At 38.1% G+C, this 25,540-nt stretch overlaps 1 protein-coding gene across 3 annotated transcripts; it reads right to left on the reverse strand.

Annotated features, from left to right (window-relative positions):
• Positions 1-377: 377 nt before the first annotated feature.
• LOC139731326 (uncharacterized) lies at positions 378-24,912 on the reverse strand. 3 transcript variants are annotated; one of them, XM_071642215.1, is made up of 14 exons: positions 24,782-24,912; positions 22,852-23,118; positions 22,016-22,257; positions 21,016-21,192; positions 19,835-19,917; positions 19,381-19,507; positions 18,596-18,733; positions 17,725-17,901; positions 17,143-17,271; positions 12,772-12,963; positions 12,210-12,335; positions 4,155-4,268; positions 1,274-1,336; positions 379-521 (listed from the first exon to the last, which is right to left on the reverse strand). In XM_071642215.1, exons 1-14 carry the CDS (start codon positions 24,855-24,857, stop codon positions 402-404), a joined length of 2,031 nt encoding a protein of 676 aa, XP_071498316.1. In that variant the 5' UTR covers positions 24,858-24,912; the 3' UTR covers positions 379-401. The 3 variants fall into 3 exon arrangements, with proteins under 3 accessions (XP_071498317.1, XP_071498316.1, XP_071498318.1); XM_071642216.1 differs by lacking the exon at positions 1,274-1,336 and having other exon boundaries at positions 378-521; XM_071642217.1 differs by lacking the exon at positions 4,155-4,268.
• Between the last annotated feature and the right edge of the window lie 628 nt (positions 24,913-25,540).

Below are 25,540 nucleotides of genomic sequence, written 5' to 3' on the forward strand. Positions count from 1 at the left end.
AATTACTCACTATTTTTTCCCCCTCTGTGCTATCTATTACAACAATTGTTGTTGATATCTGTGGTGTATAACAGAGTGATACTATGTAAAGTACAGGACATTGTTTACACAGAACCATAGGAAATGTTGATAACCCGGTTTCTCTACAACTATAACAGTGCCTCATATTGTTGGTTGCGATTAAAAAAATTGACCAAAACAGTTAAACTGATGATTCAGAATGCCATCTAAGTGCCATAATGCATATCCGTGTTCAGGTCTTGTTTATGGGACAAATCAATGTTTAAAAACTTTACACTTTCTTTGTATCATCCTCTGAGAAACTGATGAGGTTCATGTATATGTACAATCATCTCAGGTTTAGCGAGGACTGAAGACTTCACATGACAGTTACCTTTTTTTTACGTGTCTCCTTGATAGCTATCCCTCAGGCTGGCCGGAGGATAGTAGATTTCAATGTCCTCGGCTGCATCAACGTACTCATCATTCATCGCATAGTTTGCACCGTGTGGCACAAGATCCTAGGTGACAAACAAAATATGAGTGACCAAATAGCAGGCAATATCACACACAATTCCATCGTAATCAAAGCAGAAGGGGGGGGGGGAATAACATTTCAAACTATGGATAGCAAAATTCCAAATATCTACTGCACTTGCTTACAAGTTCTCAATGTCAATGTCTAATCACAGACGACTGCTCACACAACTGAAATGCTTCATTTTGATATAGATTGTACTCTGTAACAGTTTAGACTTTAGCTTCTGTCTTCTAATATCAATTTAAAACAATATCCAGGAAAGGCTCTGCAAAAGCTTGAAATTACACCAAGTATGTAGACTATCGCAAAACCTCTCTGAAGTTAAACAAAAGTGTTCAACAAAGATTACACACATTTAATATAATCTCTTAGTGCAGACCCTAACAGACTAACCTAAAACTCATGTTCCATTAACTGTGTTTCACAGCTTATCATCACACCAAATTTAATCAATTTCAAGGAAATATTTCTTGAAAGTGGGCAGGTCATGTGGATATTTAACATCTGTCCTTTTCTCATCACATTTAAGGTTATGGCTTGTACATCACGATCTAATAAAGTTGTTTTCCATATCACAATACATTAATCTACTTAGTAAGCTAACATTTTCTCCCATCTTCATGATTATGATGTCTTGGTAACTTAGGCATTGACAGGCCCTATGCTGAAGGAAAAACACACTGCTTCCAGTGACAACCAGTAAATCTGATGAGAATATTCATGTATCCTCACTTTTTGCAGATCCCTTCTATAAAGATGCCTGTAATGGGGAGGGGGTCTCACTCCTGCCATAACCTGAGGGGAACAGAATTCAATCCAGGCAAAATAAACGGAAATAAGGGGGAAAAAAAGAAAAAGATGACAATAAAAACTGAAAACTGAGCTGCTCCAGCAAACATGCCATGAACATTAACATGGAAATGCAACAAACATAAATATTAATGTAGATTGTGTGGTGCACTTCCTGCATTAAATACCCGTAAGTGCTGACCACTGACTGACTACAATAAAAAATAAAATTGTGTTATGTCGAAAATATCAGAATCAGTAAGCCCGAGCAGCATGCGTAGCTGCAAAGCAACAGCAAATAGATAAGTATGAAAGCCATTTACTTATCAGTTAGTCATTTTCTAATATGGTACATCTTTTTTATTTAATTATTGACATGCAATTTCACACCATGTCCAAGTTAAATGAAATGAATACAGCAAACTCAAAGCGGCTAAACGTAATTTGAGAGGTTTCATCAAAATAGAACATAAAATTAGACAGCCAATGGAGGCAATGATGTCATTACACTGGTTTTCTCACCAAAATATCCTAAAAATCACGGTTTGGGTCAACAACTGAACATTGTCAACTTTTAGGATATTACATGACAACAATAATTTTTTGCAATAGATTTTAATAAATTCCTATCATTTACGTCAGAAAAGAAAATTCAGTACAGATGTACAAGCAGGTCAAAACTTGTAAGATGATGGTATTGTGTCTTTGAATATCTACATGTTGCTAAAAATATCAGTGTTTTTATTTGAAAACTAGAAATGTCGCTATGGCGACTGATGCCTCCGCCATAATGCATGATTCTCCCAATAGGGGTATAGTACAACGTCTTCACAATGTGTGATCCATGACAGTTTCACATAACTGGCAAAAAAATAAAAATATGACAGGTTTGTCAGAAATGACTTGAATGTTCACTTTCCTTGAACTGGGTTTGCTATAATTGTCAAAGAGTGCAGGTACACATATTTGGGGAATCGAGAATTTTTACTTGAATTCTGACAGACCCTTTTATAAGTTTATGCATTGAGTAATTTCCAAGGTATGAAGAAAGAGTGTAATTACAGTACAAAATAGATTTTTTTTTCCTTTTTTTTTTTTTTTTTTGGGGGGGGGGGGGCATTGAAACCTGGCCTCTGACCCTTAACCTTTGACCTTTGACATTCTGGCTGGAAATTTCCTGGAGAATCTCCATTAGGTAATGCATGTATATATTAAGTTTGAAAACTAATAATGCAAGCATTTCATATACTAGTGTATGAGGGAAATAGTAAAATATTGAGGAGTTGACCCTGACCTTTGACCCCATGACTATTGACCTATGACCCCTAAATTCCCTAGATAATCTCTGCCAGTCAGTACATGCATATGTACCAAGTTCCATGAAGATGCATTGAACCATTTGTGAGAAGTGATATTACAACATTTTCACCTAACCTTTGACCTTTTGACCTTTGACCTTATGACATGAAACTCTCTGGAGAATCTTTATGCAGTAGTACATGTCTACACCAAGTTTCAAGAAAACACCTTAGAGCATTGCATAGATATTGGGGAAATAGCAACATTTTTAGCATTTGACCTTGACCTTTTGACCTTTGACCTCTGACTTCTTGCCAATGTCACGAAAATCTCCTCAACTAATTGTCCCATCATACATCATCCTTGGACCAAGTTTGGTGAAAGCTGCTTCATCCAGTTTTGAGTTATCACGTAAACAGATAAATTTCAGGATTTGACCTTGATCTTTGACCTTTGACCTCAGTCCGATTTCACTAAAAAACTAATCAAGTAATTGTCCCATCATACATCATCCTCCGACAAAGTTTGGTGAAATTTGCTCGATTTAGTCTTGAGTTATCGCGTAAACGGATACATTTTCATGACTTGACCTTGACCTTTGACCTTTGACCTTTGGTGGATTTCACCCAAAATCTAATCAACTAATTGCCCCATCATACTTTATACTTGGACCAAGTTTGGTAGAATTCAAGTCAATATTACTCAAGTTATCGCGTAAACGAAAGCGGACGGACGTACGGACGTACGGACGTACGGATGTACAGACGTACGTACGGACGTACGTACGGACGGACGGACAACCCGAAAACATAATGCCTCCGGCACCACTTCGTGGCGGAGGCATAAAAACAAACATGCAAAGCTCTAGAAATTGATACTCATTTTTCATCAGATCATGATGACACCTCAAACATTTTCTTTACTTTAATATCTCTTAGAGCTCACTTCAAATCAGTGTGGAATTGTAAATAATGTGCTGTGTGAGCATCTTATGGTACATGCAGCGACAATGTTAGAACTTCTACTACAGGTACAAGTCAGCTTTTGAACTGTTTTGCCTTTTCTTCATCTTACCCAAGTTAGTATTACTGATTAGTATGACAAATTTCCTGAAAAAGTAAGCATGATATAAGTAGTATATTTGCTAATAAATTTCAGGCACAAATGAAGCCAATTCTTATACTGTACAGGTAATAATAAAGCTAAGAGGATTTCAGATGACATACATGCATTGAGAATAACGCAACTACATGTGCAAGGTCATAAGCATTTGACAAACACAGTCACACAACACACAATCAGACAGCACACACACACCTATGCACATGCACTCATACATATATAAATACCCACTCTCCCAAGTAAATAATTCTAAATCGTGAATGAAAAACATGAAATGAAATGATGGTAAAGAGTGGTGAGTAAGATGAAGCTGAAGAATCAAGCTGAATAACAGGATGATAAATGCAGCAAAGAAAAGAGACAAAAAGCAGTACAGTAACAGAGCAAGTGATTTGGTAATTACCGCAGAGCGCGGTTTCTGGCCCACTTTCTCCCGCTGCGAGGTTGTTGGAGGACCACGAATGAGCTCCTTGGTATGAAATTTATATGCAAGGTTATGGTCCTGCAAAATTTGAAGCTTTTGAGATGAGAGAAGAGAAGGCATAAATTGCATCAATATATGTGCACTTTCATGTTTGGGTTTTTACTCCCTTCTAGCAGTCCCAATTGCCATGAAGAGAAGAATGAAAAGGACTCACTTTACAACAGCTGAAATGCCTGACCCAACCACATATATAACAATGACATGACACATGGTGGAATAGACAGTTCAAAAAAAAAAAAAAAAAAAACCAAAACAATAATGTCTCCAGCGACACTTCATGGCGGAGGCATAAAAAGTATATCACAAGACGAATTTGAAACCACAATAAAATACATCCTTTGAAGCAGACAGACGAGAAAAAATTGAAAAGATGTACAGTGTATGTAATCCTACTTGGAAAACATCATATCATATGGATAATATCAGGGCCGGCACACTGTTTTCAAAAGTGTGGGGGCCCACTTCCGGATTTCATGAGCTAACAAGCAAAAAAAAAAAAAAAAAAAAAAAAAAAGGGTCCTCAGCTCATTCTCTCCCCTCCCATTGTAGTGCCTCTTACGTACTTCCGGGTTCAAAAAAGTGTGGGGGCCCAAAGTGATGACACCTTATGTATTCCTTTGTATGGTGCACAAAAAGTGTGGGGGCCTGAGCCCCCACGGCCCCCACGGCTGCGCCGCCCCTGAATATGACCATGTTGGAAAAATAAATCATATGTGACCCGCGACAACGGTTTCAGGCAAAAGTCGCAATAGCAAATTTCCTCCTAGGCGGGGTACAAAGATCTTTACCATTATTTTTGTCGATTTGGGTTTTTTGCAGAAATCAAATCTTTGATATGTTTTCTACATCTACACTAAATTTCGTAGCATAAGACTACGTTTTTCCTATCGAAAATGCAATTTTAAGCACCCTATGTTGGATCGCACTCGTCAGTTTCGAGCTTCTTTCGAACGCCGCGCCAATATCCCCAGCGTTGCTACGGCGCAAGGTCTCGCATGCGATTGGCTGGTGCGTCGCACACATTTACATAATTCGGCTTTCTGAGACACCACTTGCAGCGTTTGGGGAATGCTTTGTCCACGCGTGCATGATTACTTGCTCCATTGTTCTTGCTATAGTGGTTTATACGCTGTAGTGCGTGCTCTTCATTTGGCTTTCTATCCAAACTATTCTACCGCAATGTTCGACAACGGAATTGAAACAAATATCATGTACGTAGCACGACATAATCGTGTGAAAAGAAAAAAAACAATAGTCTACTTGTACATGTAGTAAAAATTATGACAGCAGACTGACTCAAGGGAAGGTAGATGAGAGGAAAGGAGAGGTCACATGAAACCAGTTATATTCAAATACTACACATCAAGATCGCACGAAACGAGTCGTGTTTGTTTGTTTGTTTTAATATACTTAACACCACCAAACAAGGCAACATATATATTTTTTTTTTTTTTCTATTTTCCTCATCTGAGGTACTTTATTTTTCCACATATCTTCGCATATTTACAATCACATTATCTGCAAGTATCCAAAAGGCATTCAACATAATCATTATGACAGGAAAAAAATAATTGAAGGGTACATCAATGGTACCAACCAAAGTAATTGCGTATTCTTCTTAATCCAATATCATCGAATCTCGTTTGGTTGCACTTCAAACTGATATAAAATCTTAATTCCGCTTTCAAATCTTCTATTAAATGATGTACATTGAACAAACATTTGTTTCTTTCATTGCGTTCTCTGACATAATTCCTGTAGACAATGAATTGGGCATAATTCAAAAAAAGGTTTACTAATTTCATCTTTTTGTTACCTATATCATATCCGAGAATAATGACTTTTTCATTGATATCTATCACAAGATCGAAAATATTTCGAATTAAAACCGAAACCACTCTCCAATACATTTTGATTTTTTTGCATTTCAGCAAAAAATGACAAGTGGTTTCTTTACAATTACATACAGTACACAAATTATCATTCAAAATTTCCCATTTAAACAAATTGTCTTTACTGGGCAGTATTCGATGAAAAAGCTTAAAATTAAATTGCTTTATTCTGTTATCATTAATCTGATGAAACTTATATTGCAATACCTTTTTCCAATCAAAATCACAGGGTAAATTCAAATAACCTTGCCAGAGGTATAAACATGAAGGTTCTTGTTTTTTCTTATGCAAAAATAATCTATAATAATGTTTAGCTGACGTTTTCTGTACACTGATTTTATCACCTGTTGACAACTCAATAACATCAAATTCTTCTGTGTGCAGCACTACAGGAGTCTGTATATTATTACGTAACTTGTCTAACCAAAACCTGGGGAATGCTTTTTTTAACTTAGACAATTCAAATGAGGCGAGCAGCTGCCTGTCTCGGAAGGTTTCATTTATGGATGTAACGTCTTTCCACTCCCCATCTTCTATAATCTGTTTCACTGTGATAACATTTTCCTTTATCCAGCTCTGGAAACATATCATTTCGTTGTCATATCTAATATGACTGTTATTCCAAACAACTTCTTTCTTTATATCATTAACATTAAACATGTCTATGTACTTTAACTCAGACCATGAACAGAAAAGGTCAATGTAAAACTCAGGTATTTTTCTCCTTCTGCATATTCTTAATATATCATTTTTCTTGCAATTAAATTTCCAACACAAAGGCATTCCGCCAATTTTCTGGGTCCAATATTGAAATAAAATCTTCCATGACATTTGTTCCTCAGAAAAATACTTCTTAAACCATGATAAACGGAGAGATAAACATTTTGAAAGCAAATCGACCATTTTAAGTCCTCCTCCTGTTTCTGGGTTGCAGCATACGGTGCGTTTTACCTTTTCCCGTTTGGAATTCCATAAAAAAGAATACAGTAATCTATTTACTGACCTAATGATCTTTAAGGGCACAGGTACTGCTGTAGCTGTGTATACTAACTGAGATGTAACTAATTGTTTGATAATGGTCACCTTTCCATACAATGTCAAATTTCTCATTCTCCATAAATCTAGTGTATTTTTTATTTTCCCTATTTTGCCTTCCCAGTTAAGGTCTTCAACTTCTTTATAGCATTTCCCAACATATATACCGAGACATTTTATGGCGTCTTCTGTGAGATTTAATTCTCCAATAGTTTCAATATCTAAGTTCAGTCTCATAAACTGAGATTTTGACCAATTAATTTTTGGGCCAGCATTTTCACCAAAAAATTCTATTTCTTTCATTACTTCTGTGAAGGAATCAACAGAATCAACTAAAATTGTGGTATCGTCAGCAAATTGAATAATTCGAATATCGTTATACTCATTTTCCGATTCAATATTAGGTACTAAAATACCTTTTATTTGAACATTCTGCTTTATCTTTGCTGCTAAAATTTCTGCAACAATGATAAACAAAAGAGCTGATAACGGACATCCTTGCCGCACACCTCTTTTAATAAAAAATTCTTCAGATATCCAACCATAATTCATTACTCTACCATTAGCATTACTATACAACGTTTTGATCCATCTAATGAAAGATTCTTTGAATCTTAGTTCCTTCAACAAACCAAACAAAAAATCATGATTAATAGTATCAAAACCTTTCTTGAAATCCAATGACATAATAATAGCGGGTGTTTCAGTACATTGACAGTAATCAATTACATCCTGAACTGTCCGTATACACTCTGATGCAGAACGATTTTTCATAAAACCATATTGGTCCTCGGATATAATACAATGAATTATTTTTTTCAATCGGATTGTCAGAACACGAGCCGCCAACTTATAATCTATATTAAGCAACGAAATTGGTCGCCAATTATCTAATATGTTCTTATTACCTTTCTTATACAAGAGTGTTAAAATGGCTTGACTTTGAGAAACAGACAATTCTTTTTTATCATATCCCTGATTCAAGCTGTCTATTACCATCTGTTTCAGGTCTTCCCAGAAACATCTATAAAATTCTACACTAAGACCGTCACTGCCAGGTGACTTATTCAAATGCATAGATTTGAGTGCAAACCAGCATTCATTTTCTGTGAGCTTCCCCTCGCAGATGTTTGCATCTTCCTCACTTAATACATTAAAGTCTAAATTACGAGTGTAGTCTTTGATATCAGACTTGGAATCATCTTTTCCGTAAAGACTGCTATAAAAATCATGTATTTTTTTCAAAATCTCTTCATCTTCTCTGAAAATCTTACCATCTATTTCAATACTATTTATTTCTTTTTTTTTACCCTTTGCTTTTTCAAGCTGAAAAAAATATCGAGATGACTTCTCTCCTGACTCAAGCCACCTTGCCCTTGATCTAACATATGCACCTTTACATTGATATTCATACCATCTATCTATCTCATGTTTTAAACAATTAATCTTGTCTAAATCATCAATATTTTGGTCTTCATTAACACTCATACTCAATCTTTTATATTCTTCTTCGATGCTCCTGATATATTTCTTCTTCTTTTGTGACAACTCAGATGCATATCTAATACTGTATTCTTTTATTTTTATCTTACATATTTCCCATCTTAACTGAGCATCAATTTTATCACACTCCATTTTAACCTTCTGAACAATATTCTTTATACCTTGTTTATATTTTTCATCTTTAAGTAATGAATTATTCAATTTCCAAAAACCCCTTCCTCTCTTTTTTGTTGTCACCCGAAGCTTCATTGTCACCGCATTGTGATCACATTTTAACACTGGTTTGATATCTAAGGAATGTACATACGGAGCGTATGCCCTGGAGACTAGCCAATAATCAAGGCGTGAGCATATACTGAGTGACAGGTGTCTCCACGTAAATTGCCTCCTCTCCGGGAATTTTTTTCTCCACACATCTATTAAATTGTAACACTGCTGAAATTTAACAAAATATTTTTTTGGTAAATATATGTAAGACATTCCGTTTGTATCTAACTTTTTATTTTGTACACAGTTCCAGTCTCCTCCTGCAATCATAATTTCACTTGGTTTCTTGATCTTTTTCACCCAGTTATGTAATGATGCGTAAAACGGCTCTTTTTCTGCGTTTTTCGCCGGAGCGTATACATTTAGGCAGAAATAAACAGAATCATAGCTTACAAATCTCAACGCAATGGCTCTACCGTCACCTTTGGAATGTGTCTCTATGACGTCAATTGGAAGGTCGTTTCTGATTAAAACAGCTACACCTTTTGAGTGTTTTGTTCCATGATCGTATATTCGGAAACCTTTCCATTCATTTGAAATTACTTTTTCTAATTCTCCTGATAAAAATGTTTCTTGTAAGAAAGCTATATCACATTTTTGACGTTTCAACCATAAGAATATTTTCTTCCGTTTGAATGTATCACATATTCCTCTTACATTTAAAGAGACAAAATGGAAACACTCCATCGCTCTTAATGAGATTACCTGTTTTCTAATTAATCACGATCAAATAATCTACTCACTTCTGCTTCTTCGTTGGTTTCATTTTCCTTTTTTTAGATTCCTTTGTCTTCCCAGCAGCCTTCGGAGGAGGAGTCTCCGGGGATAACGTGGAATCATCATTGTCGCTGTTCGTGTAGATACTGCATGTTTCATCATCACATTCTCCATCCGTTTGCTGTTCTCTCTTCTTGTCATCACGCGGCGTGCTTTCACTGATCTTTGCCTGTGATCGCGTGCGATATGATGCTTCACATGTCGTACCAGATGCTCCTGCACTACATGAGGCTGATCACGTTCTCGACGGTGATCGAAGATCGATGGCCTCAGATCTTTCGGGATCGTTGGTCTGCAATGGTTGTTGCACAAGCTTCGTGATGAAATCAGCGAGACGAGTTTGTCGCGTCTTGGTGCTTTGACTCGCAGTCTCGATGGGGTGTGTTGGACCGGTACTTTCGGAGTTCTCACGTGCCGTAGGTTGTCGCGGTGGTGAGGCGTCGGGCGTTGCTATGTGATTGTGTAGTGCCGGGTTCTGTGGACACTCGTTCCTTTTGTGGCCGGTGATTCTGCAAAGCTGGCATTTCACCTCGTTATGGCAGCTGGATACATGGTGTCCCGATTCAAGGCATCTGGAGCATGTTACCGGACCAGCTGCACTAGATTGCTCGGGTTGTCCTGGGTGGTATACACGTCCCATGAAGTTGTTTCCAAATAACAATTTTCGTGGTAGTGGCTGTGAGGGTGGGGTGATGTAGAGTACCCGATCACCATTCAGACAGTTGGTCAGTTGACCGCTTACTCTCAGTTTTTGGCGATTGATGTCCCCTTGGATCTGGCATTTTTGGTTTTCTATCTTGCTACGGATGACTTCGTCGCTGACAGACAACGGGATGTCTTTGATGGTCACTCTGGTCAGGTTCTCATCCTTTGACCTCGTGAATGGGTTTACGTCGTATACAGCGGCGTTTGCTCCCCGAATGACAAGCCCATTGGATATCAGTTTCACGCGGTCCTCATGGGAGTTCAGATAGATCCGCCATAGACGGCGAATTTGCTGGATTCCCAGGATGCTGTCCGTGCTGACAGTTCTTTCCAAGGCGACATATATTTCCTCACCTGTACAATGTTTCTTGTCATTGTTCCTGATGTCGTCTGTGCGTAGGAAAACTGGCTTGGGCCCTGTCGTATGTATGTCTGGGCGTGGCGTCGCTTTCTGGACATACATATTGCATGCACCTTCGCCAGTTAACTTCCCACAGAAGATGTCAAGAAGCACAGTCTGTTAGTCCTCAAAAACAGGATAGTTTATAGCACTTTTCCAAATCACTTATATGGTCCAAAGATGACAATAGGATGGATTTCCTTGTTGGCGATATTTCAAGATATTAAATCCCAAAAGGAGAGGATGCAAAAAAACGTCTTGACGTATCTGCTAGCGCCCTCTATCAACATATGCACGGCTTGTAAAAGCAAAACAAACAGGAAGCCTGACCTTTGCCAGCACTGGCATTTTTCTGCCTTCAAAAGGGTCGGCAATGATAAAGTCAAATCAACAACAATGAAAACGCGATTTGTAAATGTGTGGATTCGCCACCCGCTCCTGTTACATGGACATGGTCATGGCGTGTGGACGCCATTGCGTAATGCGTGCACCATACATATGTACACCATACGTGCAATCATCCATCCTATCCGCCATCTTGAAAGACGGAATGGAAAAACAAACCCGAGCGAACCACATTGTTTTTCGGCTCCATACGCTGAGCTCCTAGGAAAGGTGCCCGGGAAATTTGACTCTCTCAGTGAGCTAATCAGAAGGCGATGTGGTTGCTAGAGGCGGAGCTTAACATCGATTGGCACCATCGTACGGATGGGTGATTCTCACCTCGCATCGCCGCTCGGACATTGTCTTTGAGAAAGAGGTGAATCTTCAAAGCCTGTTTTCTCGCAATTTTGTCAGGCTAACAACTTAAAAAGTGCATTTTATTTCGCTTTCCATGCCCACTTATGGTGCCGAAGAATGCAAGTGTTTTATATCAATGCAAAGCTTAGGAAATGGGCAATGTGATTCAGTGAAAAAATGAATTTTCAAAATGCCCGACTTTTGCCTGAAACCGTTGTCGCCGGTCACATATTATACATGTCATTACAATATCATTGTGTTTATCAAAGTTTTGTTCGTTGGATGATAGGGAACCTGACAGCTGAGTTATACGAATGATACAAAGTATGTGACTGAAGCTCTATGTTGAGTGTTTTAAGTAGAAAAATAGCTGAAACTGGAACTAGATTATCAATACACTGAACTTTTAATACAAAATGAAGGGTACAATTAACCCTTATCTCCTAAAGTGAAGGATTGCTGAAAATATCCCAATGAATTAAAAAAAGATGGAACTGAAAGAAGCATCTCAAATCCCCCATTAATTATCAGGATATGAACAGATAAACTGGTGACTGTAATCCACTGTTTATTCATTAATAACTGGTGATTTTAATTCATGGTTTATTCAATAATTCCTTTTTGAATTGGCTGTAGAGCAAAGAGTACACTCACTTCAGCTTTCTGTCTCTCCATCTTCCTCTGAGTGCGATGGAGCTCTGTCTTGACTTCCTCCAGCTCTCCCATCGTCCTCTGCTTGTCTCTCTGCTCCCGGTAGAAATCACTCCTGTACACATCCAGCTATGAGACAACAATAGGATGCAGTTCATTGTCATTATTGTTGCCAGCGGCAGCATAATGGTTACCACTGAGGATATCCTCTACACCATCATCATTACTATCACCACCATCACCACCATCGTCACCATCATCACTATCAACACTATCATTACCTAAACCATTACCATTACCACTATCGCCATCACCATCATCACCATCATCATCACCACCATCATTACCACCGTCACCACCATCACCATCATCACCATAATCACCATCCACCTTATCATCATCACCATCACAACCATCACCATTATCACCATCAGCACGTCATTTGGGACAATCAATCAATCAATCAATCAATCAATCAATCAATCAATCTACCTATCTATCTATCTATCTATCTATCTATCTATCTATATATCTAGCTATCATTCTATCTACTGCACATTCTCACCTGCTGCTTCAGGAGCTCCAGTTCTTCCACAAGGGCTTCCTGGGGTAGGCTGGTCAGGAGAGACCTCTCCTCTTGGTTGCTCAGACCTCTATTGAGCCCCTGGCCCTGGATCTTTTCTAGGGCCTTGTGGGAGGCTGCTGGTGGACCTACAACAGCTGGCTTGGTGCTCACAAGGAGTTTCTGCTCAAGAGCCTATGTCACGACATGATGACAGAAAAGCTATCATGTATACTATACACTGATTTTATTCATGGCAATGTTAAAAAAAGATAACATTTCATTTATGCGATATGAAAATTACATCTATCCCACCCTTCACAAAATAATTGCTGCTATCAACGTGTTAGCTTAAGATAAAAGATTGTCATATTGCAGTATACAATAAGATCACAGTATTACCCAAATGTTACAAGAAGATAGAGTGAACATTTGTGCAAAAATGTATATTAGAAGCAGAGTACTTTGAGTAGAAAATATACATGATCTTGAAATATTTACAGTCAAACCTGTCTATAGCGGCCACCCAAGGGATACGGAAAAAGTGGCCGTTATAGACAGGTGGCCGCTATAGACAGGTAATCCAACTTTGTGTGCATTGCCTACATGTACATGTATCATTGTTGTATTTATGTGTGTACGTATGCACACGTGTGTATCATGCGTAGAACAATGCCGGTGTTTATGAAATTGTTGCACAGTACACTAGATGTAGCATGTGCACAGTCATGAATTAGTGCATTATTGTGACTGAATAAGTGATGAATGCAACGGTGGCGATCACTGAATGTTGCCCAGAAATGACTGGCACGGCTAAAAAGCAGAAAAAACACCCTGAATTATCAGCTCGGCTACGGCTCCATCGGGTTTTTGGCCGCTATAGACAGGTTAAAATCTACCGCGGGAAACAAAATTTGTGGCCGCTGGCCGCGTTAGACAGGTGGCCGCTATACACAGGGTCTTTAACATGGCTTTTCTCTCGGGGGGATTTTTCAGTGGCCGCTATAGACAGGTGGCCGCTATAGAGAGGTGGCCGCTAAGGCAGGTTTGACTGTACTTCAATTGACATTTACAATTTTTTTTTCAAAAGAAAATTGCACATTTTTAAAACAGGTTTTCAGAGAGTGATGAGAGATTCTTTCCACATGTGTAATGGATATCTAAATTGATTTTAACCCCAGTTATTCACAAGTATTGTTACAATACCTATTTTTCATTTATTCATTTATCTCTTCTTCTTTTTTGTCGATGCTGCCTACTAAAGCACTTCCCCCTTTGGGAGCACCCATCTAAATACCTACCATTAATTAGGGCAGTGATCCCATTACCCTACATGGCTTCTCTTTCTATGTAGGTCAACATGCATGTCTTGCTGCATCGGAAGAGAAGTTAGTCTTTTTTGGTCTTCAAAGCAGTGTCATTTCTTATAGAAATATCACATGACACAAATGATTCCTGTAAAAAGTTGACAAGATCATAAGCACCAGCAATACGTTGGCCTAGCTAATAGAGTTCAGAAAAAGTTTACATTCCACAGCATTTCAGGAGATATTCCCTTTAAGACCACATATCCAGCTTTGTTTGCTCTGTAAATGCAAATCTAGCAGGGACGTGCCAGCTGAGTAGCCGGCAATGCATGTCATATGCCCCATGTATTCTACAGTGCGGCAAACAGGAAGTTATTAAGCAGAAACCATTCAAGCGATGCTTTATTTACCACTGCAGTGTGCACTTTGCCTCCTAATGATGTGGATGACTGAGTGGATGAATAAAATCATCATATAAATCTTTCTTTACACAGTGATGAGTTCAAAGGTCATATGACTGTGACTTGGACTGGACTCCCTCTTGAGAATACATTTTTTGACATTACTTCACACAATTTCACGGAAATAGCATGGAAGAGCATTTGAATTATTTCTCTTCCATTCAAAAACACCAACACTGATCAAATTTCTTCTAATACATCTTCATTTCATGTCACTCACTGTTTACAAACTGCTACAGAAATGCACCACATTCAGTGTATATTGTCTCTATGACATATTTTATCTAAGCTAAATTTGCGAGTCTTTCTTGACTTCTTTTTGCGGTTAAAAAAAGGAACTTCTGCAAAAATTGTCAGCTGACATAAAAACCAGCACATTCATCTGCATGCCTGATGAAGAATCACATTTCAACTTAAACCTATGTTGATTCAGGAATAGTTTGAACTTAAAGGACTGAAGAATGACTCAAGACATTGAGACAAACTATGGCTAGAATATCAAACAAACTTTACAAATTTGGCAAGTGCAAACAAACCAGAGAAGGAAATCACTGGACTATAAAAGAACCATTCCACGTTTTTATAGGCAAATCTCACCACAGAACCAAAAGCAAAAGGCAGAATCTCGTGCTCCTTCTTTCCTGCCACAGGAAAAATTGCCACAAGCACTTTACCATAAAAATGAAGACAAGTAGAAGAAAAAGGATTCCTTTGCAAAGAAAATACAGCTTAGGCCCTGTAGCATGTCTTTATAACAGTCCTTTACTACATTGGCCAATCGGGACTGAAAGGAAGTATGGTATTGACAAATGTGTACATTTGTAAAGGAGGGTATCACTTCTGAACAAAAGTTTAAGTATGAACAACAAATAAAATCACATTACTTTCCCTGATGTCCTTGTTCCTAGATTAAGCAATTTCCTCTTTAAAATGACTCAAACTTCCTTTAGCCAAGCTCATGTAGTTTTTGCTCTCCAAAGGGAAATTCTAGGAGAGAATAAATTGGCTCGTTGAAAGATATAGCCATGCAAATAGCTGCATTAAAATCATTTAAAGCAAACACACTCTTCCAATCAGTTCTGCATGTTTGGCCTGGGCAATGCATCTCTCAAACAGTGACATGCATTGTTGGACATTCCTCAGGTAACCAGAGCAAGTAAACAAACACAAAACAACAACAAAAAACGAAAGAAAGAAAGAAAGAAAGAAAGAAAAATATGTACATACATAAAATTCCCTGTAATTATACTGCACAGCAAACAAACAAAACAAAAACAAATCAAAAAACCCCCCTTCTGAATAAAAAATAATAATAACAAGGAAAAGTAGAAATTACGCGGTGCGAAATATATGTCCCCGCAGGAAGTAGCATTTTGTAGCAAAATGTACAATACAGGTCACAAATCAAGGTCAAAGGTCAAAGAGGTCAAAGGTCAAAATTCTTTGTAGAAAGTTTTGAAGCCCTCACCTGCTGCCATCACATAAAGCAAACGGAATCGAAATCAGGTTAGAAATGGCGAAGGAGTAGCATTTTGTAGCCATTGTACAATATAGGTCAAAAATCAAGGTCAAAGGTCAAAGATGTCAAAGGTCAAAATTCTGTGTAGAAGTTTTGAAGCCCTCACCTAGTGCCATCACATAAAGCAAACGGAATCGAAATCGGGTTAGAAATGGCGAAGGAGTAGCATTTTGTAGCAAAATGTACAATACAGGTCAAAAATCAAGGTCTAAGGTCAAAGAAGTCAAAGGTCAAAATTCTGTGTAGAACTTTTGAAGCCCTTACCTAGTGCCATCACATAAAGCAAACAGAATCGAAATCAGGTTAGAAATGGTGAAGGAGTAGCATTTTGTAGCCAATGTACAATATAGGTCAAAAATCAAAGTCAAAGGTCAAAGAAGTCAAAGGTCAAAATTCTGTGTAGAAGTTTTGAAGCCCTCACCTAGTGCCATCACACAAAGCAAACGGAATCGAAATCGGGTTAGAAATGGCGAAGGAGCAGCATTTTGTAGCAAAATGTACAATAAAGGTAAAAAAATTGAGGTCAAAGGTCAAAGAATTCAAAGGTCAAAATTCTGTGTAGAAGCTTTGAAGCCCTTAAGTAGTGCCATCACATAAAGCAAACGGAATTGAAATTGGGTTAGAAATGGCGAAGGAGTAGCATTTTGTAGCAAAATGTACAATATAGGTCAAAGGTCAAGGTCAAAGGTCACAACTGAAATTCTGTGTAGAAGTTTCAAAGCTCCCACATAGTGCTATCATATAAAGCAAACAGAATCAAAATTGGCTCATAAATGACAGAGAAGTAGCAAATTGAAGATTTTGATCACACACGGACGCACACACGGACACACGGACGGACACACAGACACACACACGTACGGAGCCCGTTTCATAGTCCCCTGCTCGAACTCGTTCGGCGGGGACAAAAACAAAACAAAACAAAATAAGGTTTCATGAATTAAACTGAGATCATGCATGAAACATGGCATTGAGCAAAGTCTGGCTACATAGTAGTTCCTCTCTCCCCCACCCCTCCCCTCCCCCTCCCCTTCGTTCATAAGTGTGTCTTTGGTGTTTATTTTAAACAACAAAGATGGTGTCTCACCTCATTCAATCTCCCCACTTCTGCTTCCAAGTCGACTTTGTGCTTCTGCAGGGACACGGCATACCGGTTGGCTTTGCTTAGCTGCTGCTTTACCTGATCACTTGTCTTCTGAAGTTCTGCCTTCTCCGTCTGCAACCCAATCAGCCAAGGAGGTGACAGACACAACTTTTACAACACCATCCACAAAGGGTTGACACTGATGCCTTACAATCACCCAATGTTTTTGATAGTTGACTTTGATCAATCAAAATCAAACAGCCAGAACAAAGATATTTTCATCAGAATCGAAAAAGATAGAAGAAGTGTTATGTCATGCTCATGAAACAGTCAAAATTACATATATGCAAGTGATTTGAGTTACCTTGGTTTTGTCTAGTTCACTCTTCATGGCCCTTAGGATCCACAAAGGGTTGATACTGATGCCTTACAATCACCCAATTTTTTGATAGCTGACTTTGATCAATCAAAATCAAACAGACAGAACAAAGATATTTTCATCAGCATCGGATAAGATATAAGAAGTGTTATGTTTGTTCATGAAACATTCAAAATTACATACATTATGCAAATGCTATGAGTTACCTTGGACTTTTCTAGTTCGCTCTTCATTGCCTTCAGGATTTCGCTGTTTTCCTTCTCCCGTCTCTCGGACTCGGCGCTCCTCTCCGTCAACAACTTCTTGGCATTCTCTAACTCCTGCCTGAGGGCAGTCTCCATGCGATGATACTGCTCATCCCACATGTGATTCAGCTTCACAACCTACGAGCCATGCACCAGGAGGTTGCTTTAAAAACTTCAGAGCTTCAAAAATTACATCTAGGTAATATTCCTTTGGAGGACTTATGGTAGCTACGAATTTGTAAAAACAAAAACAGCTGCCTTGTATACCAATGAATCTGACCAGCAATTCATCGTACAATTCACTATTTCTTTGACTGAATTAATGTCTATGATTATGCTCAAAAGGATAAATGCAAGTACACTTGATGTGTTAGATTCCTAGGTACATGCATAGACCACAGATATAGATTTGAGGAGCACCAGTCGTGAATAAAAAATAAGTTATATTCCACCTCCTCAAACACATTCTAGAGGTAAAGCATTTCAGACAAAGTGTACCCAAATTGAAGTTAAACTCAACCTCAGAACTATAATTTGTCTACTGAGCATTAGATGGAGAGTTTTATGATAACATCATGTAGCATTAGCCCAGAAAAGGATTGTTGGAATTGGAAAGTTTCATACGGCATATCAAATGTGACTTTAATGATGCAATGATAAACTCCTAATTCTATTATGAATTCTAATGCACAAAAAAACCTGCCTGGTATCTTATGTGTTTCTACACACACATTACACAAGAAGTTGTTTTTTGCCATGTGAAAGGGCCGAAGCCCTCTTTCCGTAGGGATTATTTTCAAATAGTGTGAAACAGATGACAAAATGAAAATACCTCCGAGAGCTTTTGCTTCAGACAAATGATCTTCTTTTGGAGGGTTTCATAAGCCTGAAGAGAGACGCCCTCGCTTGACGCCGAGTCTGTGGAAGGGCTTGTCTGAGAGCTTGACGCTTGCTGTTGTTTGGCCTGCTCCTGAAAGCAAAGCATTGAGGCCAAATATATATACAAAGAGAGTCTACTAGGGTATTCATAATGTAGAGTTATGAACATTATCAATCCTTAAAAATTTGTGACAATCACATGATGCAATGATCATATTATAATACTACTTATGATAAAGGTAATGACAATGATGATGATGATGACAATAGTAATAATAATAATAATAATAATAATAATAATGATAATGATAATAATAATAATGATAATAACAACAATAATAAACAATGATGATGATGATGTAAACACAGATAACGATAATAATAATTTTAATGCTAATAACAATAACATTATCATAACTATAATCACTATCATCATCATTTAACTTAGCTGTAAACTTCGAGAAGAATTGACCGCCAAGCCCTATGTTGCCAATATTTTATTGTATATCCAATGCTGGATATCATACATCATCTTATTTTTATTATCTCTAATCTATTCTTAATTGAGCAATACAAACACAAATTGCACATAAAATTGAAATTGAAATTATGTGATTTCTTTCATTTCTTAGATGATTACCTTTAATATCATCACCCTCATCAGTATTCCTGTTGTGATTATCATCAACACATACGTAAACTTCCTCTCCAATGACACACACTGAATCAGACATGTACCTTCATTTCCTCATCTTTCATTGCCTCTGCTTCTTTCCGTGTGACGTAATCAAAGTCAGCCAGGGTTTTATCTTCAGCAGCCTTCTTCAACTCCGCCAACTCAGCCTCAAGTTTCTCAATCTTCTCCCTGTCAAGGAATGACAAAACAATAACAAACCATCAGTGTGTCACAAGTTGGAATTGCACAATGCATTGTATATCCACTCTAATGTGGGATATCACTAATTTTTTTTTCTCGAAGAGGGGAAAAATTGGTTCTTATTTCTGATTCCGTTGCCATGAATTCGACCACCTGTGAAATTATTTAACAAGTCTCGATACACCACATTTTATGCTCACAAAATATTCAGCACACACAGTGCAATGTGAATAGTTGTCTGTACTGCATTTAAGATCTAACTTGAAGGAGTTTAATACCATCACCACAGAAGTTTCCAAACCAATAGCAACTCACCGTTCCTTACGTAAACTTTCATTAGCATTCTGGAGATCTTGTTTCAGATTGATGTTTTCCTCTTCAAACACATGTCTCAATACCTGGACATCAGGAACAGACAAACAGAAAGACAGACATAGAAAAGGAGAGAGAATAAGAGACTAACACAATTAGACAGGAAGTTACATAACACACGATGACATACAATGCACATTTCTGCTCTACACTGCCATATCTCTGAGTTTGAATAGGCCTAATAAGTTCTATATGATTTGTTACTACTGATACTAGAATAAAATAAAAACCTTATCAAAACACAGGAGAAAAAGGTGCAAAAGATATTGATATCGTGTGAATGCCATCATAACCCATAGTTCAAGGTGAATTTGCATTCTGTGCAAAACTTTCAAGATATCGCTTTTCATAACCATAAACTAGTGCATTTAATCACATTTGATGTGTCATATATCACATTTGATGTGTCATATTTGACCTTTAAACTGTCAACAATCATTGCAAAACAGTATTTGGACCTGAAACATGGCAAGACAATCATAACACAACACATCCTCGCATCATAACGTACCTGACAACAACAGTATCCTGTCAACAATTAAGATACCACTATGCCAAGTGCACTGACTCTTTGAAACATGAAGCAAACATACACCCCCATTTCTGGTTTCATCCATGCATATTGCAATGTTTTGCTCTTGCCACAAGTGTATTGTGCCTTCAGTAAGGTTTATTTTTGCATACTTCATAATCTGAATCATGTAAACAGCCTTCACTTTAATTTTTCATGCCTCAACTTCCTTTTTTAGTGGTAACTGTTAAAACACAACCACTATCAATCAGTAGTTGATTGACTTACACAAACCACAGGTTTCGAATGATGTACCAGCATTCACTACAGCAGCTGTGGTTAAACTCACTATTTACAATTGCACATTTTACAGACTCAAAACTAAATGGTCACTTTATAGGTCACCATGAAGTTTTTGTTTTTAACTGTGACTGTACACCAAGTGATGAACTTAAAGGATCTAATACTGCATCTTACTTGTAGATGGTTGTTGTCAAAATGTCTAACAGTAAAGTTACAGCTAACCACCACGCCCCAAGGTAAGTATCAAAAGAGCTGCTTCGATAAGTTGGTACAGAGGTGACTGATGAGCAAAATGTTCCTATCCGCTCACCTTTTGGGTCTTCATCTGCCGGGCCACTGTGAGAATTCTGGGAATCACTTCCGGTAGCTGCTTGATGCCCTCCATGTCGCCAAGGAGATTGGATACCACCTGCAGAGCTCTGCCCACTTCTTCAATCTGGAGCGATGTCTCAGGTGGATCCACTGATGCATGTACTCCCTCAGAGAGCTATGATTGGCATAACCAACAAGGAAACAGACTAGTGGTAGCAAACAATATTTCATCCTTTCAAACACAAACATACCTAAAGGCTTTCATCTCATCAGCACACAAATCAACAAGCATGCTTGGTGAAGGTAATTGTTGTATAACATCATGAACCGTTACTAGCTACTGAGCCCCACCTATAGTACAATGGAAGACTACTTTCGTATCCACAGTGTAAGTCAAAAAGAGTAAAGCCACATCAACATAAAGGTACAAGTTCCATCAAAACTATACCTAGCAAAGAAATTTATGAAATGCTTAATTTTGTAACATTTTTATGTGAATTGGTAACAGTAGTTTTTGAGGTTCTGTCTTCACATTTGTAGAGGTGACAATGTACAGTGTAATCCAACTATTACTATCAAATACCCCTCAATCTGAGATCTATGAATTACACAGTTTCTAGACTTCATGGCACCATTCCAATGACACTGGACCTTTTGCCATCCCCACAAACCCTACCTCTTGATATGTCTTTGTCCATGAGGTTCCATACGAGATTACTACATCAAGTATCCAATAATACATGAAATCTTTATCTGTATTGTATTCTACATTATAATTATTAACACAAATACACACATACACACATACACACACACACACACACACACATACACACACAAACCCATGCACATTGAATAAAAAGACATCATCACTTGACACGGATTGGTAAGACGGTTACAAACATGCTCAGAATCGTTTCTAGAAATACATTCACTATGCCTCCCAGCTACCATGCACCACAAGTGATGAAGGCAACTACCGGTACCGAGGTACTCACGTCCTCCCTCGATGGTTGCTCCCCATCTCGCAGCAAGAAAACATTTTCTTCCGACACCCTCTCAAAGCTGTCCGACGAAGGGGGCTCTCCGCTACTATGGCTACCATGGCTACCACGGCTACCATGACTACTATGACCTCCTGAGGTCATATCCCAGGATGACATGCCACTGTGACCTTTCCGACTCTCTTCCTTGGTTGCATCCTCTTTGGATGTTGGTTCACTTCTTTTGGCTTGCAAAGCTGTCGTCAGTTGGGATTGTGTTGACACAGGAATCGTGTCAAGATTTGATTTGATTTGATTTATTTTCTGTATGGCATCATTTACAATTCTTTCTTTTTCTGTTTTTTTTTGCAAGATGTTTACTATCAGTCCATGTGCAACCTTGCTGAAATTGTACATAAATTATTCCTGGACAGCTTTACAATGTACATCCTCATAATACCTCTTACAAATGAACTTCTTTAGATTTGAAATAAAGAATAAAAAGCATCAGAATAAAAGTATCATCTCAATTCAGATGAAAAGTTAGTGATTTTAGAACCTTGGATATGATATCCAGCACATTATTCTATGTTATGGGAGGCAATAATCATGAGCTGTTAAGCATACACGCGATGGTCAAATTGCAAAATTTGCGAAAATAAAAGTCCTCAAGAAAATTTTGGCATTTGTATGAGAAATAAAGTAGGAAGTATTGTACTCACTGAATCAGTCCTTTCATTTCTTCATTAGTTTTATGTTGTTTGAGTTAGACCATTCCATATAGCAACTGTGTGCTGAAAAAAAAATCCACACACACAAAAAAAAAACTACAAAGAGGTAAGAAGACTCACCATTCCGCAAGTGACTAGCTAGATCGGTGTTGTCTAGCTTGGCCTGTACAGCTTCCATTAAGTTTTCGTGCCAATTGGGATTCCTGTCTGAGAACCTCTCCAAGAGACGTAGGATCTTGTTCTTATCCTCAACCAGCCCCTCATCAATCTCAGCCACCTGGGCTTCAGAAAAGTCCAGGGCCAGCCCCAGGTCCGTGGGAGCCACCATGCTGGTTAGGATCGAGGCTAGCAACAGCAGTTCCTGTCCCCGCTCGGAATTTGTCCTCCCTGATATTGAAAATAAAATGAAAATGAGAAAATGAGAAATGAGAACTTTAATGCAACTTCCTGTCCTGCAACTTGATGACATAGTCATGACTGGAATTCAAAAAGTTTTTGGACCTGTGCGGCCCCCCTCCCCCTTTTAACTTGTTGAGGACGGGCTACAATACGCATTTCCTACAGACAAGAGACCGAAGTATACTAGGGCCTCGCCTTCAACAGAGCTACTTGAAACAGGTGAACCTATTCTTAAGAGACATTCCTGCCCAGTTTGGTGATAAATGAAGTTTGTATTTAAAAGAAATTAAGAATGTCAATTTCAATCCTTGGGCCCCACCCGCACCTGTTAGGTCCGTACGGTCCCCATTCGGGACATGGTTGCCATTCAATTGTCACTTACAACTCATTTCTTTTAACACCTAGAGCATCTGAATACAACTTGATTTTGTTGTACTACTTGTGAATCGAGAAAAATATGATCGTTGAAAATCGCTTCCTTTTTTGGTTTTTTGGCCCGACGTTGGTAAAATAAAACCACACTATGAAGAAAACCTGTGTAAGAAAAAAAGAGGAAAATTTAGAATTTAAGGAATTGAGATACACTTTCAACGAAGATAGGAACATCAAAGAAGTTTTCGATGAGCGCCCTGCTACAAAATATAGCAACCAGCAGGGAATGACAATTCTAACAGAGACAAAGGGTGCATTTGAGCACTCTCCTGAAGCACACTGGTATACTATACTGTGCCCACGTGTGCTCCTAAAGTGTATCGTACCATACCATGCAAAAAATATTGTGCCAGTGAGCGTGAAGGCAAAATGGTCCAAAAGCGTACCATACCAGGGGCCCATTGCATAAAAGTTACAATTATGGTAACTTTGCCATCAATGGCCACTTCCATGGAATTCTTGATTTTGATTGGCTGTTGAGTATTGTTGCCATGGTAGTTACCATTGGATGGCAAAGTTACCATAATTGTAACTTTTATGCAATGAGCCCTAGAAGTTGACATGAGAAGAAGGTGCACAGTACACACTATGTCATAATATAAGGGTAGATTCTCTTCACTAGGGACACACTGTATGTAGCATATGTGCGTAAGATAAATGACTCCATTGATACAAAATGTGTGACCCCTCTCACTCAAGTAATAATAATAATAATGATGGCTCGGTCACAGTAAGTTCATATTAATGTATAGTTTGTTTGTTTTTCTTCTTCTTCTTTTTCTTCTTCTTTTTTATTACATAAAATTTGGCAACCCTACATCATCATTCTGGTCTTATCTTCTATCCGTTCTCTGTTTCTTTTTCACAAACACTGATTACTCGGGGCTTACAGCCAAACAAGCTAGCTTTCATGTAGGTCCCGTCATACTTCTCTTTGATCAACCCCATTTCGATTTCGATTTTGACCAGTTATCATTACATGTAATTACTGTGTTATCACCATGTATATTGTTTGTTTTCTGCACATTGTTCACAAGCTAAAAGAACTTGTCTGGTTTCTGTTGTAATGTTCATAAATGAGAAGTATGAAAATAAAATGAATGAATGAATGAATGAAAAGTCCAAAAATATAGCACTTGAATCTTCCAATCTAGCACAGTACAGTACGATTTCATTCGCTTTTGAGCGTTCAAATGCAGCAAATGAGACAGAGACCTACCATCTATAGATGGTTCATCCTTCCCCTCCATCTTGCTGTCATTCTTTTCTTGTGTGGAATCCATTGACATCGACATCTTGTGTACTTGCAGCCGCTTATCTTCTTATTCAGGCTGTTGATTCTTGGTTCGTGTGCCTGAAGAAAAAAAAATAGACTGCATAAATATAATGTTATCATATCTTGCACTGGTATGAGGGCTTTATATGCCATTTGTAATATTGTATGGGAGTGTTTACCAAGAGTAAAAACATATTTGTCATACATGATTTGCAAAAAGTAGAATTTGTTACTTTCTAAAATGGCACTCTTTTCAAAGAATTATGAAAAGCAGCATGTCAATTCAATTCAAGATATACATATGCATGCAAGACTTGCATAAAACATTCAAACTTCATGACTTTATGTCACAGTTTGAGTTAACTCTTTATGTGCCACGTTCGCACGTCCGACTCAGTCGACGGCGTGCCAACTTCGCATATTCTGCTCAACAAACAAAGCCGCCAAAACCAATCGATAAATCGCTAATCCCGCGGTACAATCAAAGGGTTTCTCGCGCTTTTGTTCCTCTCACATATGGCTTGCATTTTATGTGGTGAATGACTATTTAGCGGTGTTCCCAAATAGATTTTGCAAGTACACTTTAAGTTTCTGTCACTATTTTACGTACAAAAGTCATTCCTTTACAGTAATGTAGCAACTGGTAATTCAAAAGAAAAATTGAACATAGAATTATTATACATTGTATATGGAAGCAAAGTT

The sequence above is a fragment of the Diadema antillarum genome, unplaced genomic scaffold (assembly GCF_040938485.1).
Source record: "Diadema antillarum isolate AM-2024a unplaced genomic scaffold, OU_Dant_1.0 seq00000368_RagTag, whole genome shotgun sequence".
NCBI lineage: Eukaryota > Metazoa > Echinodermata > Echinoidea > Diadematoida > Diadematidae > Diadema > Diadema antillarum.

Coding starts and splice junctions, on each gene's coding strand:
- LOC139731326 (XM_071642215.1), bottom strand. CDS start 24,857: ATGTCGATGTCAATGGATTCCACACAAGAAAAGAATGACAGCAAGATG. Junction 19,508..19,834: donor GAAAGTTTACGTAAGGAACG/GTGAGTTGCTAT, acceptor ATTCCTTGACAG/GGAGAAGATTGAGAAACTTG. Junction 18,734..19,380: donor TGAAAGATGAGGAAATGAAG/GTACATGTCTGA, acceptor CTTTGCTTTCAG/GAGCAGGCCAAACAACAGCA.